Below are 17185 nucleotides of genomic sequence, written 5' to 3' on the forward strand. Positions count from 1 at the left end.
TAGTTTATAAGTATGTTTTTAGTGATATAATTGACCCTATTCTTTGGCTTTGAAAAATAATTATTTATGTTCATTAGCAGCTTTTTGTAAATTCAGATATGAAAATGCTCTTACCAATTATGTTAAATTCCAAATATATAGTACTTTTTATGTTTTGTTGAAGTCTTTGATCATATTAACAATGCAATAATAGGTTTTATTTTTGTTCTACATGGAATTGAATTAAAACCAAATAAAAAAACTCAAGAGTTCAAAAGTTTGGGGTGTTCATTTCCGGTTTAGTTAGGATTCAGTTTGATTTTTCCCGTTTTCAGCTTATGAGTTATGAATAATTGCATTCAAACAAAAAATTAATTTATAATAAATAGTTGAGAAATACCCTTAAATAGCACCATTCTAAGTTTTTCTTCCAAAACTAGCACACGCTCAGATTTTCCAAAAGTAGCATTTGTGAATAATAAGATTGTTATTGTTTTATATAATTATATTACAGAAATTTCAAAATTAGATACGTCTTTGCAATTTCGTTCTTGGCCTCTTTTATTTTCTATCTCCAAAGTCTCCATCTTCGTACTCCATTTTCTCCGGTGAGTTCTAACGGCGGAGACAAACTCTTCAATCACCAATCATCCATCAGATCTAAGGATTCCCGAAGCTTCGATGTTGATGAATCTGTCCAGTTACATATTGAGATCGACAACAATAGCCGTTCCAAGGCCATCAATGTATCTGGATCCGACAATGCTCATGTCCAAGGCAACAACGGTGATGCTCCTGTCCAAGGTAACAAGCTTCATAGATCTTTGACTTCATAAAACTGCGAGTAAAGTGAAGAAGGCGTTAGACATGAAGAATTGAAACAGAGACGGATGAGGAGGAGCAGAGTAAGAAATCTTTTACAAGTATTAAGCTTTTCTAGGGATAGTGGTGAAGGTATAATTTTAATTGTTAGTTTATTTGATTTGAACGGTCGTTGATTTGTGTTTGTTGTGTGTGTGATAGCTAATTGTTTATCAGCTAGCGAAACGGTGAAGACAAGGTCCTCATTGGTGATTTTCATAGAGGTGGTTTTGTTGGAATCTCAATTGCTCTCACTCTTCAAAATGCCTTACAAGTCTGTAATTTATACAGAATCACTGCAATTGGAATTTTTGATGTTCTCTACTATTGTCATGAGAATTGTTTTAGTGACCTCCTTCAGAACAAAATTGCAGCTTGGATTAATGTTTTCTTCTTACATCATCTATTTCTCACTGATTACTCATTTATTTTTCCTCTTAATCTTGGTGCTTCATGGTGATGTGCTCTTCGACTTGTACTTCGTCAGAGTTGGGTAGTAGTGTTGATGAGGCAGAGTACAGTGGGGGAAGATTTTCTGGTTTTGGTAATCACCATTTTTTAGATTTCTGATTTTTTTAGGAATAGCTTCCTAAATTATAAGGAAGTCTTGCTAAATATTATGAATTTTTTCATAAATCTAAAAAAATGAGTTTTTGAATTTTGAAATTATTTTTTGCCATAATGTATCACATACTCTATTTTTAGTGAGAGATTTGATTTTTTTTTGTGCATTTCTTGATATTTTATCTAGATATAGAAGAGTAATAATTTGATTTTGTGTCTTTATAAATATTTTATGAAGGCTATTCTGAAATTTAATATTTCCTTCATAAACATTATCTCATATTTCCAAAATTGAAATAAATGTGTTTCTAAATCTCTTTTTGATGTTTTGTCTCAATATGTAAAGATTATTCAATAAGTGAAGGGTAATGATATCAATTTTTGTGCTGGGTGTTTACTAATATCTAGAATTTTTATGAAGGTCATCCTAAAATCTTAATTTTTAATGAAGGTTATCTTGAAGTTTAAAAAAGTTTTCCTGAATTTCTTGAAATCCTTCCTGGAATTTCAAGGAGTGCTGGATGTTAGGTTTTGATGTTTCAAGTTGCAAGAACAGAAGAAGGAGTTCTAAAAACCAGAGAACTTAAACAAAAGGAAAAACAGATTAAAGGTTCTTGTTAAGAGCACTTCAAACAAATCTAATACTCTAAACATAAGAGATACTACGTAACAATAAGATAGTAGTGTTAATTGTTAAACTTCCAATGAATGAACAACTTGGTTTGGTTACGTCCTCTTAAGACATTTTGTAAAAATTTTGGGTTTGAATCTTGACATATGACAAACTGCTCACATTTTTTTTGTTTTTTATGAAAACCATCCTGAATTTTAAATAATCTTCCTAAATATCATTCACTCTTTCTTGAAATAGTTTTGTTTGCATCCAGCCTGGTGTTTTACCTAATGTTAATTGTTATACTTTTCATGAATAAACAACTTGGCTTATTTGTTACACTCCCTTAAAAAATTCCTAAAGGTATAAGGTTCTAATCTTGACATATGCCAAAAAAACTCACTTTTTAATGTTTTTTATGAAAACCATCATGAATTTAAAAGATCCTTCCTAAATAATTTTTTTTGCAACAAAAATGAGCACACTCTCTTACTTGTTTAATCCAAGTAAGAAAGAAAGCAATAAAATACATATCCAGCCTCTTGGAAACGCATAATCACAAACGAAAAATATCTAGCACACTCTCTTTAAAGTGTTTCAGCTCCTCAGTTGCTACCGCTGGAGAAGGTCTAGGATGGGACATCCAAAAGAATTACCTTCTAACAAAGCCCTACAAGGGACACCAAGAACCATTCTAAGCTCTCTTCAACAAGTATAGATTTGATTGCCTAATCTAATCGGTTCCAAAATCAAGACTTGAGAAAAATTCGGGGTATCAGATGACAATCATGTGGTACCCCTGTTCAAATTGTTACTAGAACCTAGCATTCTTATGCCCCCTTGTCTGCTACTTCTTGCTTCACACTATAAGAACCTTAAAATCTGCATCCTGAAAATAGAGTTATTTGTCAATTCTCAAATACACTGAAACCATCTTAATGAATTTACAGAACTCGAATTTAAATAGTAGCAGTAAAGATGTTTAACTTTGAATCTACCAAAACAGATTCTAAAGACCAAAATATTTAGAACCCGATTCACAAGAATTTGATGGAAAATTAAGATGAAATTAAGAATTATAGAGCTTAAAACATAGGTGAAATCGAAAAAGAGCATAAGACACAAACAAATAACAGTATGTGGAAGACCATTTTAAAAACAAAATCATGATCATGAATCAAATCGTAATGAAGGCCAACATAGAGAGAGAAAGAGAGAGCACTTGCCACATACCTTAGCAAGCCAAGGTGGAAGTCTTTGAGTTTAGCAAGAATGAGAAAGACTCCATCGTATCTCATCTAATTCACAAAAGTTAAAATAGGCGAGGCGACGAAATCAGCAAGGTGAGGACAGATCGGCGACGAGAATACGACTAAGCAAACACGGCGGCGAGAACACGACTAAGCAAACACGGCGGCGAGAACACGACTATCATAATGACATATCGAAGATGAGAAATCGATTGGCAAGAGATCTGGGATGCTTCAAGATCTTAGGAGAGTAAGGGCTCGATTGGCTCATGGGAATCATTTCTTCATCTCGTTTCGAGCTTATTTAGCTTGTGAAACTGCTCTATCGCTCTCCGATTAGAGCTCGTCCTTGTGAAAATTGGACTTAAAAGTCTCCATTTCTGATTTTATTAATTTTATCAATATTTTCCTATTTTAATTATTTCTCTGAAATTAATGTTGTATCCCGTTTATGTTAAAATTATGCTACTTCTGGAAAATATTAGACTATGTGCTAAATTTGGAACAAAAATCTAAATGTGTGCTATTTTTGTCAATTGCCCTAAATAGTTTCGGTTCGAATTGGATTTTTACTCAAATACAGTATATCCTATATTTCCAAAAATAATCAATTTAAACAAACTCTTTTTTCTTGTTGTTGTTGTGAAGATTCGATTTCTCAACCATTGAATTTGCAAATTTTAAACAAAAACCATACTATTAATTATTAAATACACACTGTAGTTTGATTCATATTCGGTTTAGTTCGGACCGGATTAAAAAACAAATTTAGAAGGTGAAGAAAAGAAAAGAAAAATGTAAAGGCTACACGTGGCAAGCAATCTCCCCACTGGTTCGGAGACACAAAATCAAAACGTCGTTCGTCACAAAACCTTCCTCCTTCCTCCTCCTCTTCTTCGCGACTTCTTTCCAATCGGCAAAATTATAATTTCAGCTCCGGCGAAACATACACATACTAAAGATAGAATCTTTCAACTGAATTCGAAACCTTTGAACTAAAATTCGAAAGCTTTAATGGGTACCACCGAGTCGGGTTCGGATCCTGAATCAAGCTCGAATGGTTGGAGCCGGGCTCGTGGTCTGGTGATTAAAACTCTGGTTCTTGTTGGCGGTGCTCTTCTCATCAAACGTCTCACTAAATCCACTACTCGTAGGGATCACGCTCGCGTCGTCTCTCGCTCTCTCACCGGAGAGAAGGTTTGTTTGTTCCCCACAATTTTAGGTTTCTTCAACTCTGATTTCATCTTCTAAAGTTCTGATTTTGAGGTTTTTTTTTTGTTACATGGGTTTGTAGTTTACGAGGGAGCAAGCGTCAAGGGATCCTGACAATTACTTCAACATAAGGTTTATCATCTTCTTCTTTTATCTCAAACTTGTTTCATCATTTCCACTAGTTGGCTATATCAAGATTTGGTTAGAAATTAGTTTCAGTCCTTGTAAATTTAGACCTTGATATCTCTGTTTAGGATATTGTTTAAAGATTGTAACTGTTTGATATCTCTGTCTCTAGTTTGTGTCAAGAATCTGAGTTTGTAATAGTTGTACAGAATGCTGAGTTGCCCTGCTGCTGAAATGGTGGATGGTTCAGAGGTTTTGTATCTCGAACAGGTGACTGGATTGATCTCTTACTTTTTTCTTGCGCTACGCAGATGGATGCGTAAATGTGTTTCTTTGCTCCATGTTTAAGCCAGTTTTTTTTCTCTTTTTCCTCAGGCATTTTGGAGGACTCCGCAAAAACCTTTTCGTCAAGTATGCATTCTTCACAGATTGTCTCTTGTTTGGTTCCATTAGGAAAAAGTATTGTGTTGCTAAAGTCGTAGCCCTTTTTGTTTTTGGTTCCAGAGATTATATATGGTTAAGCCGTGTCCAAAAGAGCTGAAATGTGATGTTGAGGTGAGGATATGAGTTGTTGTGATCTTCTTACGTATTATGATACAACAAGAGTTTTAAGCTGTGGTTTAATGCTAGGTAAGTTCATATGCGATTAGAGATGCTGAGGAGTACAAAAATTTCTGTGACCGCCCTAAGGATCAACGCCCCCTTCCGGAAGAAGTTATTGGTGTAAGTCTTAAGGTTTTTTAGATTGATAGAGGTGTGAAGAGATCTTTGGTTTTCTGGATATCAAGCTTAGTATGGATCAAACTAACAGGACATCGGGGAGCATTTGACAACTATACATCTTAATTCTTGTGACCGTGGGAAACGCTGCTTGTACGAAGGCTCAACTTCACCCGATGGATTTCCAAATTCATGGGTATTGTTTCTTATAAGAAAAGTCACTATATCTTGGTTTTAAAGCTCATCTTCTTTCACACTAAAAAAACTCTCGTTTCTTTCTCGGATTGCAGAATGGAGCTAGCTATTCTACTTCAGATCTTGCAGTCCTGAAAAACAATGAGATACACCTATGGGATCGTGGCTTTGATGAGAATCGAAACCAGGTTCATCCCATCTTTCTCACTCTTATCAGATTGTAGCATCGGACTTTGTCAAGATATGCTTACTACTACTGACAAATGCTCATCAAACTTTAGTCTCACATGAAATGGGTTTTGGTTTGGAACATGGCAGGTTTGGGGACCAAAGCAAAGTCCATACGAGTTCAAGCCAGCTACATCGTCAAGCGTCAATGAAAACTTGTCTGCTTTGAACATCCTATATCAATCTTCAATCGATAAACCAATCCAAGGATCCCTCATCTTGCAAGACTAGCTGTTCTACCCTTTACAATTGTTAATTTCCTCTGTATCACACTTACCCACTATATTCATCTTGGCAACTTTCAATACAGTTTTGGTACATAGAAAGCTGAATACTTTACTTCATTACATAGAAAGCTGAATACTTTTACTTCATTACAGTGGTCACAAATAGAAGATGAATGTTAAATACAAGACAAAAATGTTTTCAGAAGCAAAAAAAATGAGATGTCTTGGTGCTGCATTCATGAGGTGTTGTTGACATAAAAGTAAAGAGCCGCAAGAGCTAAAACCCCAACCGCAATTGCTATAGGCAATGCCTTGCTGCATGATTACCATAACACGTATGTATCAAAACCAGAGTGACAAAGATGTGAAATTGATGAGAAAGGAGGATCAGTTTTACTTACCCGACAGCTTCGTCTCTCTGGAGCTCAGCTTTTCTAGCCTTTCTCACATCCTTGTCGTTGACATTCTTGCTCACATCCGGCATGTACGGTCTAAACCTCCGTTTCGGAGCAGCACACACTGCAAACAAAAACCTTAAACCCATTGAAACCAAACCCAATTCCAAAACTGGTCGAAGCAACAATGAACCAACTTGTCGATTTTTTTTAAAGTTTAAACATGAATCACGATACCTGGACAGAAATAGTTATCAGGCAACTTGTCGAATGGAGTTCTGTCATTGTAAATATACCTGCAAATCGAGAGAAAGTGATGATAAATAAACTTGTATGTTAAGGGGATAATCAAGAAGAGATCAAGAGAGATAACAGTTTTGTATGTTAATTAAGAGGATAATCAAGAAAAGAGATCAAGATTGAAACAGACCCGCAATCACGGCAAATATAGGCTTGCTTGGAGGAGACACGCATGGAGAATCTAGGAGCAGAGGATGAAGATTCGGAAATAGACTTCTTGTTGCCAAGTAGCCTTAACGAGTAATAAGGCAAGAAAGATGATCTTTGGAGGGTTGGAGTCATCGGAGGTAAGACGACGGAGGATCTTCCGGCATAAAGAGTCGTCGGAGGAAGCGGCATCGCCATTTTGAGAAAATAAAGTCAAAAGTGTGGTGGGATCAGAGGAAAAGAGAGGAAAGTGATAAGAGGAAAAGAGAGGAAAAGAGAGTGTGGAATACAAGAAGAGTGGGAAAGATGTGGAAGAGTGTGCTCCTCACAAGCCCTCTCACTCGCCACGTCAGATTTGGTGTTGATATAAAAAATCTCCCATAATCTTATGTGTGAAAATCCCCTCATTTTAGAAAAAGTATTAAGATTTATTATAAATTCTTCTAAAATCCCACTTAAAAATATGAGATTTTAGATTTATGTATTTTTAAATATAGAAATCTTTTAAAATCTATTAAATTTATTAAAAATATAATTTTTAAAATGTTTTTAATAATAATAAATTTTCAAATCACTAGTTAAATAAAATTATATTTTATTACTTTTTAATTTTTAATTGAACAACATAAAAGATTTGTTATTCTAACACAATAATCACTTAAAATGTTTAATTGAAGACACTTCTAAAGTTCTTTTTGACCAACTCCTCCAAAGACTATTTTAGTGCTAAAATTTATTGTTAGGTTATTCACTTAGATATGCTCAAGCTGCAAAGTTAATAACCCTTGAAAACAATGACGTCGATATCTGATCTTTCGCATGATTTGGTGGAGGAGATATTGTCTAGGGTTCCGATGACTTCTTTAGGAGCAATGAGATCCACTTGTAAACTATGGAACACTTTATCCGAAGATCCGTAAGCATTGTGGAAAAGAAGCCAAGGAGGTTATATATGGCGATCATGAAAGGTGATTCAACGGCTTGTTTAATGAGCGTCAATCTCCATAACAATAAAGACTAGCTAGGTAGATCCATTTATAAAGCAAATAGGTAAACTTAAACAAGTCAGAGTATATGCAGTAATTCACTACAACGGTTTATTGTTATGCGTCATTGAGGAATATAAGAACTCGAAGCTCATGGTTTGGAACCAGTATTCGGGTCAAACCAGGTGGATCCAATCTAGAAACGAGTATACAAGAGAGAGATTTTGGAGCCATCTTCTGCCATGTCACTCTAGTAATTGGGATGATTCTGTAATTCTATCTGTTGTTACTTGTTAGAGAAGAGAAGCTTGCAGTCATGTTATCTAGGAGGTGTGATGCATTAGAGATAGAAATATGTATTACAAATCAGATTGAACCCAATGAAGTGTCATGGTCTCGTGGAGCCATTTCTTAAAAGTTGATATGATATCTTATGAAAGATTTTTGGATTTAAGAGGAAGTTTCTTCGTCGACGAGAAGACGAAAGTGGGGGTGATTTGTGATATAGAATGTACAGCCACTGGGGGCAACTTCAAAGCTTGCATGGTCGGAAAGGGTGGACACTACAAAAAAAGTGGATCTCGGTGAAACTATATGTGAGCCTATTTGTACTTGCAAGATGCAAAAGAGAATTATTAGTATATTTATTATATAGTTCACAAAAATACCTTTTCATTCATTCATGTTTTTTCTCTTCCCTCATGTGTTCTTCTCATGATGTCCTTTTGAACAAGACTGGTAAGTTATTTCCACGTACGTAGTTATAGGTTTTGCTGATCAGAAACTAAACTTGGAGTTTACAGTTACCTGATTTGGTACTCAGAACAGAATCTTGTATTTGTAGTTGTGATTTTTTTTTTTTTTTGTTAACGGGCTATACATTTATTTATCTTTCACTTATCTTTTTCTTTTCGTTAAAGAGCAACATATTAATTATCAAAAAAAGAGCAACATATTATTTTATTTTTTGGTAATTTTTCTTTTACTTTTTATATAAAAATTAAAAGAGTCGTGTGGGCAAGTGCAAGCGTGAAAGCTGAAAACCCTAATCTCTCTATTTGAAACAATGACGGCGATGTCCGATCTTCCTCTGGATTTGGTAGAAAGATACTCTCTAGGGTTCCAATAACATCTTTGAGAGCAGTGAGATCTACATGTAAACGATGGAATGATTCATCGAAAGATCCGAGCTTAACAAAGAAGTATTATGGTAAAGAAGCCAAGGAGGCTATGGCGGTCATGATATGTCATTGGAAGGCTTGTTTAATGAGCGTCAATTTCCATAACCACAAAGACTTGGTAGATTCATCTATAAAGCAAATAGGTAAACTCAGTCAAGTTAAAATATCTGAAGTGTATCATTGTGATGGCTTATTGTTATGCGTCACTGAGAAAGACTTGACCAGGCTCATGGTTTGGAACCCATATCTAGGTCAAATCAGGTGGATCCAACGTCCTAGAAACGAGTTCTTATTAATGATAGACAAGTTTGCTATAGGATACGACAGCAACAACAACCACAAAATCTTGAAGTTGCACTCCACATGGTCTCAATGTAAAGTATGAAATCTACGACTTTAAGTCTAGCTCATGGAGGTTTCTTGGTGTCACTACTGACCATTATAAATGTCGCCCAGGTGTTAACTTGAAAGGAAATACTTACTTAATTGCCATGAGAAGTTTGAAAGAGACGAAGAATGTTTAGTCTGTTTTGATTTCACAAGTGAGACATTTGGACCGCGTCTCCCTCTTCCATTTCACTCTGTTCCTAGGGATGATGTACAGCTATCTGTTGTTAGAGAAGAAAAGTGTAGGTTTGTGTCATACGATCGTCTCTGTTACATAGGAAGTGTGGATAAGACACTGAAGCATCAAGAAGGTTCGACTCAAGGATTACTCCACCTGCACGTGAGAAGCACATGTCGTGGGTGTTAGTAAATAGTCACAACTGGAGGGGTAAAAGGGTCTTCAGCTTTTAGTCTCCGTATCTTCTTCTTCCTCTTTATTCTCTTGTTACGATGGTGTTGAGAGAGTCACGAGTTTGTTAGAGTTGTAACAGAAGAGCGAGAGCGTGACGAGAGAGTTAGAGAGAGAGAGAGAGGTTGATTGGGTTGGTGAGTGAGAAAGCTTGAGAGTGGTTCCAAGTGTAATCCGGTGAGAGATTGTAATGATCATAGCTCAAGTTTGAGCCAAGTTATAGCTTGCAGTGTTTTTTCATAAGTGGAATACATATGAATTTGGAATATGGATTACAACTAAGATTGAGCACAATATAGTGTCGTGGAGGAACTTTTCAAAAATTGAGCACAATATGCCGTTGACTGACATATATCGGTTTCTATATGGGAGTTTCTTCGTCGACGAGAAGAAGAAAGCAGCAATGTTTATTTATGCAGACAAAAAAGCGTGGATGAACTACAAAGCTTACATGGTTGGTGAGAATGGATACTACAAAGAAGTGGATCTTAGAGAAAACAAAAGTTGGATACTTATGTGCTCTTATGTTCCAAGTTCGGTGCAAATCTCCAGTATATGCAAGAGGCAAAAGACGACAAAAAGAAAGAGATGATATATTAGTCTATTATATAGTTTACATCAAATACCTTTTTCATTCATACATATATCTTAAGCGTACGCGTTCTCATCTTTTTGAACAAGACTGTTCAATTATTTTTGTTTCTAAATATATTTTTTTCCTGTATCAATGAACTTTCATGGTTTTCATGGTTCTTAAACAGAATCTAGCTTGTATTTGTGGTTGTGATCTTGAGAATTACGTCCATACTCCTCAAGTTCTCTTTTTGTGATTATATATGTATCACATGTTAAAGCCAAATTAAAGGCCTAAAACTCTCTTTGCATCTGGATATAACCTGAGATGTTGTTTAAATACAAAGACTAAAACTGAGACTTTCATTTCATCAATGTATCTTGACCTCTCTACCAATACAGTTCGTATAAACTATAAAGAAATATGATGTTATATTTAAAATTTGTTGAAGACTTGCAACAAACCGACCTTAGCTCAGTTGGTAGAGCGGAAGACTGTAGTTGTTTACAACAGATAATCTTTAGGTCGCTGGTTCGATTCCGGCAGGTCGGATATTTTTTCTCTCATTTTTATGTTTTTTTAACAATTATACCTTCTGATCTAATAAGACACATAACTGCCACCTGAGTAGGATAAAATGATAATCACCAATTCTATTTATTCCAAATTAGTCCTAAAAATTTTAAATTCTCAAAATCAACCTCCCAAAACTTCCAACAATAAGACCACATCTAAGATATTTTACTATTTAGAATGTTGTATCTGATCATCAAATCAATGTACCATAAAAAAAACTGAAACCTGTGCTTTAAAAGTTCTAGCCGTGTTTGGTTTCTTTAAAGTACATCGACTGGGGAAACTTCAAAGCTTACATGGTCGGAGAGGGTGGACACTACAAAGAAGTGGATCTCGGTGAAACTATATATATGTGATGTGAGCCTATGTGTTCTCCTTATGTTCCAAGTTCGGTGCAGATCCAATAAAGCTCCAGTACTTGCAAGATGCAAAAGAGAACTTTCTTTTTTGTCAACAAACACTCCATTAAATTAAGTTATAAGGTTTGGGTACTCCATACTAGAGAGAACATGATACAATTAACTAACTAATTTACATAGGAGGAAACATAACCAAAAATATGTTGCTTAAACAAGTGCACCACACCCGGATCAAACTACAACAAAAGAGATAACAAGCAAGAAAGGTAATAGAAATGAGATCCACCAAGGTAAAAGAGAATTATTAGTATATTTATTATATAANTGAGAACTCAACCGAGTTACCTGATCCAACATTGTAGTTTACTCCTGCATTATTTATCTGCATGACCAAAAATATATTTCACATCATATCTCATCACGTGACAAGCCTATATATATCATCAAAATCAAATGTGATATGATTTAATGAACAAAGGAATCAACTTACTAAAACATCAATACATCCATATTTTTCTTTAATCCATTCGCAAAAATCTTGAATTGAGGAAGGGTCCAAGATATCGAGGCGGTGGAAATCAACATTGAATCCACCTTCTTGAAGGATCTTGGCGGCTTCGACGCCTACATTCTCGTCTCTAGATGTTAGGATAACTGTTAATCCATGTCCGGCCAATTGTCTCACCATTTCAAATCCTATCCCTCTATTTGCACCTGTTACCACCGCCACGGTTTCCGAAGTCCACCACCTAGTCAAAAATAAAACCAATTTTTGGTTGAGGATTAAAGTAAATAACTAAAATCACGTCCCGTATTCATAACATGCATGGATCAACTAAGTCTCTTAAAATCAGATGTACTATAAAAATTATTCAAACTTCCAACAAATACTAGTTATTAGAGATCACATATATTAGATAATCAAAATCATAGCATGCATTTTTCAACGATGAGTTATTATACCTTATACGATCACACTAGATTATCTTGCTTGATTAGAGCTAGACGAATTTGTTTCCTAATGATTGAAGGATATATACAAACATCTCTTATACACAAATTTCATAAAATAAGAACATATATAAGCGTGACAAAAAATATGTAAAATATGTCACCAAAATAATGAAATACCAAATATTTCTTTATAAGAAAATGAAGTTAAGAATTGAAGTAGATACCTCTGATGATCGGAGTATGGAATAGTACGAAGGAGGGAGATCTCTTGGAGTCTCTTGTCTCGTTTCTCTTTCGATTTATCTTTGCTTCCGACCATTCTTTCTCCTTTTTTTTTTTGTCTCTTTCAAGATTCTAAGTTTGTAATTTTTTTTCTTTCGATTTGAATTGTAGGAAGAGGAGGCACAAACACAAACAGCTTCGTCGTCGTTGTCATCTCCCTCTTTCAAAAGTTTCTTCTCATCATTTTTGTGGGTCAAAGGTCAATCCCTCCAATTTTTGCGCCAATTTTTTTGTAGCCTCTCATTTCATATTCATATGCTCCTATTTTTAGTCGTAGATTTATAGGAACATAATTTAGCTGGAGCCTAGAGTGAACCTTATACGAACCAAAGTTATGTATCCTTTGTTATTGTTTAATTTGATCGTTTGGTTTTAATTTATCGCGGTTTCGTGTGCTCAGTCTTATTAAAGAGTTTCAGTATGACTCACATCACATGCAGAATGTTATCGAACAGAATCTTGTATTTTGTAGTACTTGTGATCTCTGTGTTTTTTTTTTTTTTTTTCTGTTTGTTAACATTTATTTATCTTTCTCTTATCTTTATATTTTTGTTAACGGGCTCCGTACATATTATTTTCTTTTTTCGTAATTTTTTTTTCCTTTTTATATATGAAAAAAGAGTCGTGTGTGCAAGTGCAAGCGTGAAAGGTGAAAACCCTAATCTCTGTTTGAAACAATGACGGTGATGTCCGATCATCCTCTGGATTTGGTAGAAGAGATACTCTCTAGGGTTCCAATAACATCTTTGAGAGCAGTGAGATCTACATGTAAACGATGGAATGATTCATCGAAAGATCCGAGCTTAACAAAGAAGTATTATGGTAAAGAAGCCAAGGAGGCTATGGCGGTCATGATATGTCATTGGAAGGCTTGTTTAATGAGCGTCAATTTCCATAACCACAAAGACTTGGTAGATTCATCTATAAAGCAAATAGGTAAACTCAGTCAAGTTAAAATATCTGAAGTGTATCATTGTGATGGCTTATTGTTATGCGTCACTGAGAAAGACTTGACCAGGCTCATGGTTTGGAACCCATATCTAGGTCAAATCAGGTGGATCCAACGTCCTAGAAACGAGTTCTTATTAATGATAGACAAGTTTGCTATAGGATACGACAGCAACAACAACCACAAAATCTTGAAGTTGCACTCCACATGGTCTCAATGTAAAGTATGAAATCTACGACTTTAAGTCTAGCTCATGGAGGTTTCTTGGTGTCACTACTGACCATTATAAATGTCGCCCAGGTGTTAACTTGAAAGGAAATACTTACTTAATTGCCATGAGAAGTTTGAAAGAGACGAAGAATGTTTAGTCTGTTTTGATTTCACAAGTGAGACATTTGGACCGCGTCTCCCTCTTCCATTTCACTCTGTTCCTAGGGATGATGTACAGCTATCTGTTGTTAGAGAAGAAAAGTGTAGGTTTGTGTCATACGATCGTCTCTGTTACATAGGAAGTGTGGATAAGACACTGAAGCATCAAGAAGGTTCGACTCAAGGATTACTCCACCTGCACGTGAGAAGCACATGTCGTGGGTGTTAGTAAATAGTCACAACTGGAGGGGTAAAAGGGTCTTCAGCTTTTAGTCTCCGTATCTTCTTCTTCCTCTTTATTCTCTTGTTACGATGGTGTTGAGAGAGTCACGAGTTTGTTAGAGTTGTAACAGAAGAGCGAGAGCGTGACGAGAGAGTTAGAGAGAGAGAGAGAGGTTGATTGGGTTGGTGAGTGAGAAAGCTTGAGAGTGGTTCCAAGTGTAATCCGGTGAGAGATTGTAATGATCATAGCTCAAGTTTGAGCCAAGTTATAGCTTGCAGTGTTTTTTCATAAGTGGAATACATATGAATTTGGAATATGGATTACAACTAAGATTGAGCACAATATAGTGTCGTGGAGGAACTTTTCAAAAATTGAGCACAATATGCCGTTGACTGACATATATCGGTTTCTATATGGGAGTTTCTTCGTCGACGAGAAGAAGAAAGCAGCAATGTTTATTTATGCAGACAAAAAAGCGTGGATGAACTACAAAGCTTACATGGTTGGTGAGAATGGATACTACAAAGAAGTGGATCTTAGAGAAAACAAAAGTTGGATACTTATGTGCTCTTATGTTCCAAGTTCGGTGCAAATCTCCAGTATATGCAAGAGGCAAAAGACGACAAAAAGAAAGAGATGATATATTAGTCTATTATATAGTTTACATCAAATACCTTTTTCATTCATACATATATCTTAAGCGTACGCGTTCTCATCTTTTTGAACAAGACTGTTCAATTATTTTTGTTTCTAAATATATTTTTTTCCTGTATCAATGAACTTTCATGGTTTTCATGGTTCTTAAACAGAATCTAGCTTGTATTTGTGGTTGTGATCTTGAGAATTACGTCCATACTCCTCAAGTTCTCTTTTTGTGATTATATATGTATCACATGTTAAAGCCAAATTAAAGGCCTAAAACTCTCTTTGCATCTGGATATAACCTGAGATGTTGTTTAAATACAAAGACTAAAACTGAGACTTTCATTTCATCAATGTATCTTGACCTCTCTACCAATACAGTTCGTATAAACTATAAAGAAATATGATGTTATATTTAAAATTTGTTGAAGACTTGCAACAAACCGACCTTAGCTCAGTTGGTAGAGCGGAAGACTGTAGTTGTTTACAACAGATAATCTTTAGGTCGCTGGTTCGATTCCGGCAGGTCGGATATTTTTTCTCTCATTTTTATGTTTTTTTAACAATTATACCTTCTGATCTAATAAGACACATAACTGCCACCTGAGTAGGATAAAATGATAATCACCAATTCTATTTATTCCAAATTAGTCCTAAAAATTTCAAATTCTCAAAATCAACCTCCCAAAACTTCCAACAATAAGACCACATCTAAGATATTTTACTATTTAGAATGTTGTATCTGATCATCAAATCAATGTACCATAAAAAAAACTGAAACCTGTGCTTTAAAAGTTCTAGCCGTGTTTGGTTTCTTTAAAGTACATCGACTGGGGAAACTTCAAAGCTTACATGGTCGGAGAGGGTGGACACTACAAAGAAGTGGATCTCGGTGAAACTATATATATGTGATGTGAGCCTATGTGTTCTCCTTATGTTCCAAGTTCGGTGCAGATCCAATAAAGCTCCAGTACTTGCAAGATGCAAAAGAGAACTTTCTTTTTTGTCAACAAACACTCCATTAAATTAAGTTATAAGGTTTGGGTACTCCATACTAGAGAGAACATGATACAATTAACTAACTAATTTACATAGGAGGAAACATAACCAAAAATATGTTGCTTAAACAAGTGCACCACACCCGGATCAAACTACAACAAAAGAGATAACAAGCAAGAAAGGTAATAGAAATGAGATCCACCAAGGTAAAAGAGAATTATTAGTATATTTATTATATAGTTCACAAAAATACCTTTTCAGTTATTTATGTTTTCTTCTCTTCCCTCGTGTGTTCTTCTCATGATGTCCTTTTGAACAAGACTGGTATGTTATTTCCATGTAGTTATAGGTTTTGCTGATCAGAAACTAAACTTCGAATTTACAATTACCTGATTTGCTCCATGAACAGAATCTTGTATTATTTTTTTTTTAACCAAACATTAATTAGAAAATAACTAGCCCAACCCGAAGGGAAAGAGTTTACAAAAAATGTTTTGGAAACTAAAGATCTCGAAGAACGAGCTAGACAATTAATTGTCCTTACATTTGAAGTACGCGAAATCCTGGCAAGAGTGAAAGGAGGGTAGAAATGAACGAAGCCATCCGAAATCGTCCAGCAAATTAGAGAAGACGGGCCATTTGTCAGGGGATTGCACCATCGCGACTAGCTCTGCACTAGCTCTACAGAATCTTCTGTTTGTAGTTGTGATTTTTTTTTTTGTTAACGGTTTACCTACATATTATTTTATTTTTTAGTAAATTTTCTTGTACTTTTTATATAAAAATAAAAAGACTCGTGTGTGCAAGTGCAAGCGTGAAAGCTGAAAACCCTAATCTCTATTTGAAATAAGCAAGAAATCTAATAGAAATAGTGAGATCCACCAAGGTAAAAGAGAATTATTAGTATATTTATTATATAGTTAACAAAAATACCTTTTCATTCATTTATGTTTTCTTCTCTTCCCTCATGTGTTCTTCTCATGATGCCCTTTTGAACAAGACTGGTATGTTAGTATGTTACTTCTATGTAGTTAAAGGTTTTGCTGATCAGAAACTAAATTTGGAGTTTACAATTACCTACATATTATTTTATTTTTTCATAAATTTTTTTTTACTTTTTATATTAAAAAAAGCAGTGTTCGAAAAAGCGTTCTAGGCGTCCGCCTCTGCCCCGTCTAGGCGCTAGGCGCTATAGCACCGCCTAGACGACCGCTTTGAACGCCTAAAATTGTAGTATCATCATTTTAGTGTATTTTTAAAATTTTAATTGCACAAATTTAAAATATTTAAAGTTTACTTCTATAAACATAATTATAAATGTTTAATATGTTATTTAAAATGAATTAAAATAATATTTTTATTTATTTTTCTGTTTTTGATTTAATATTTTTATTATTTTTATATATATTTTGTATATAATATCAGATATATAATAGTTTATAATGTAAACGCCTAAACCGCCTAAAACCGTCTAAATT

General features: G+C 34.9%; 3 protein-coding genes, 1 long non-coding RNA gene, 2 other non-coding genes and 2 pseudogenes across 6 annotated transcripts; 5 read left to right on the forward strand and 3 right to left on the reverse strand.

The window, feature by feature from the left end:
• On the reverse strand, positions 2449–3672 carry LOC104725844. Its single transcript, XR_757973.2, has 2 exons — positions 3251–3672; positions 2449–2906 (listed from the first exon to the last, which is right to left on the reverse strand). It is a non-coding gene; the product is annotated as an uncharacterized LOC104725844 (long non-coding RNA).
• On the forward strand, positions 4078–6092 carry LOC104725859 (chromophore lyase CRL, chloroplastic-like). The gene is made up of 9 exons (XM_010444605.2): positions 4078–4464; positions 4562–4611; positions 4815–4875; positions 4981–5016; positions 5110–5160; positions 5236–5328; positions 5417–5521; positions 5616–5708; positions 5839–6092. Exons 1-9 carry the CDS (start codon positions 4282–4284, stop codon positions 5977–5979), a joined length of 813 nt encoding a protein of 270 aa, XP_010442907.1. The 5' UTR covers positions 4078–4281; the 3' UTR covers positions 5980–6092.
• LOC104725851 lies at positions 6071–7119 on the reverse strand. The gene is made up of 4 exons (XM_010444593.2): positions 6801–7119; positions 6608–6666; positions 6377–6494; positions 6071–6290 (listed from the first exon to the last, which is right to left on the reverse strand). The coding sequence occupies exons 1-4, from the start codon at positions 7013–7015 to the stop codon at positions 6212–6214; spliced, it is 471 nt and encodes a 156-aa protein (XP_010442895.1). The 5' UTR covers positions 7016–7119; the 3' UTR covers positions 6071–6211.
• Positions 8870–11404, forward strand: LOC109126790 (annotated as a pseudogene).
• On the forward strand, positions 10818–10906 carry TRNAY-GUA. The gene is given in 2 exon segments: positions 10818–10854; positions 10871–10906. It is a non-coding gene; the product is annotated as a tRNA-Tyr (tRNA).
• LOC104752647 ((+)-neomenthol dehydrogenase-like) lies at positions 11606–12708 on the reverse strand. The gene is made up of 3 exons (XM_010474845.1): positions 12468–12708; positions 11780–12038; positions 11606–11671 (listed from the first exon to the last, which is right to left on the reverse strand). Exons 1-3 carry the CDS (start codon positions 12560–12562, stop codon positions 11606–11608), a joined length of 420 nt encoding a protein of 139 aa, XP_010473147.1. The 5' UTR covers positions 12563–12708.
• On the forward strand, positions 13203–13842 carry LOC104752658 (annotated as a pseudogene).
• TRNAY-GUA lies at positions 15152–15240 on the forward strand. The gene is given in 2 exon segments: positions 15152–15188; positions 15205–15240. It is a non-coding gene; the product is annotated as a tRNA-Tyr (tRNA).

This window comes from Camelina sativa, chromosome 2, assembly GCF_000633955.1.
Source record: "Camelina sativa cultivar DH55 chromosome 2, Cs, whole genome shotgun sequence".
In the NCBI taxonomy this organism is placed as follows: domain Eukaryota; kingdom Viridiplantae; phylum Streptophyta; class Magnoliopsida; order Brassicales; family Brassicaceae; genus Camelina; species Camelina sativa.

Bases quoted from the DNA above. Each gene is read 5' to 3' on its own strand.
- LOC104725851 (XM_010444593.2), bottom strand. From the start codon at position 7,015: ATGGCGATGCCGCTTCCTCCGACGACTCTTTATGCCGGAAGATCCTCC. The intron at 6,495-6,607 runs GTATCGTGATTC...TTTTGTTTGCAG, and splicing joins TGATAACTATTTCTGTCCAG to TGTGTGCTGCTCCGAAACGG. The intron at 6,291-6,376 runs GTAAGTAAAACT...GTAATCATGCAG, and splicing joins CAGAGAGACGAAGCTGTCGG to CAAGGCATTGCCTATAGCAA.
- LOC104725859 (XM_010444605.2), top strand. From the start codon at position 4,282: ATGGGTACCACCGAGTCGGGTTCGGATCCTGAATCAAGCTCGAATGGT. The intron at 5,017-5,109 runs GTATGCATTCTT...TTTTGGTTCCAG, and splicing joins CGCAAAAACCTTTTCGTCAA to AGATTATATATGGTTAAGCC. The intron at 5,329-5,416 runs GTAAGTCTTAAG...TCAAACTAACAG, and splicing joins TTCCGGAAGAAGTTATTGGT to GACATCGGGGAGCATTTGAC.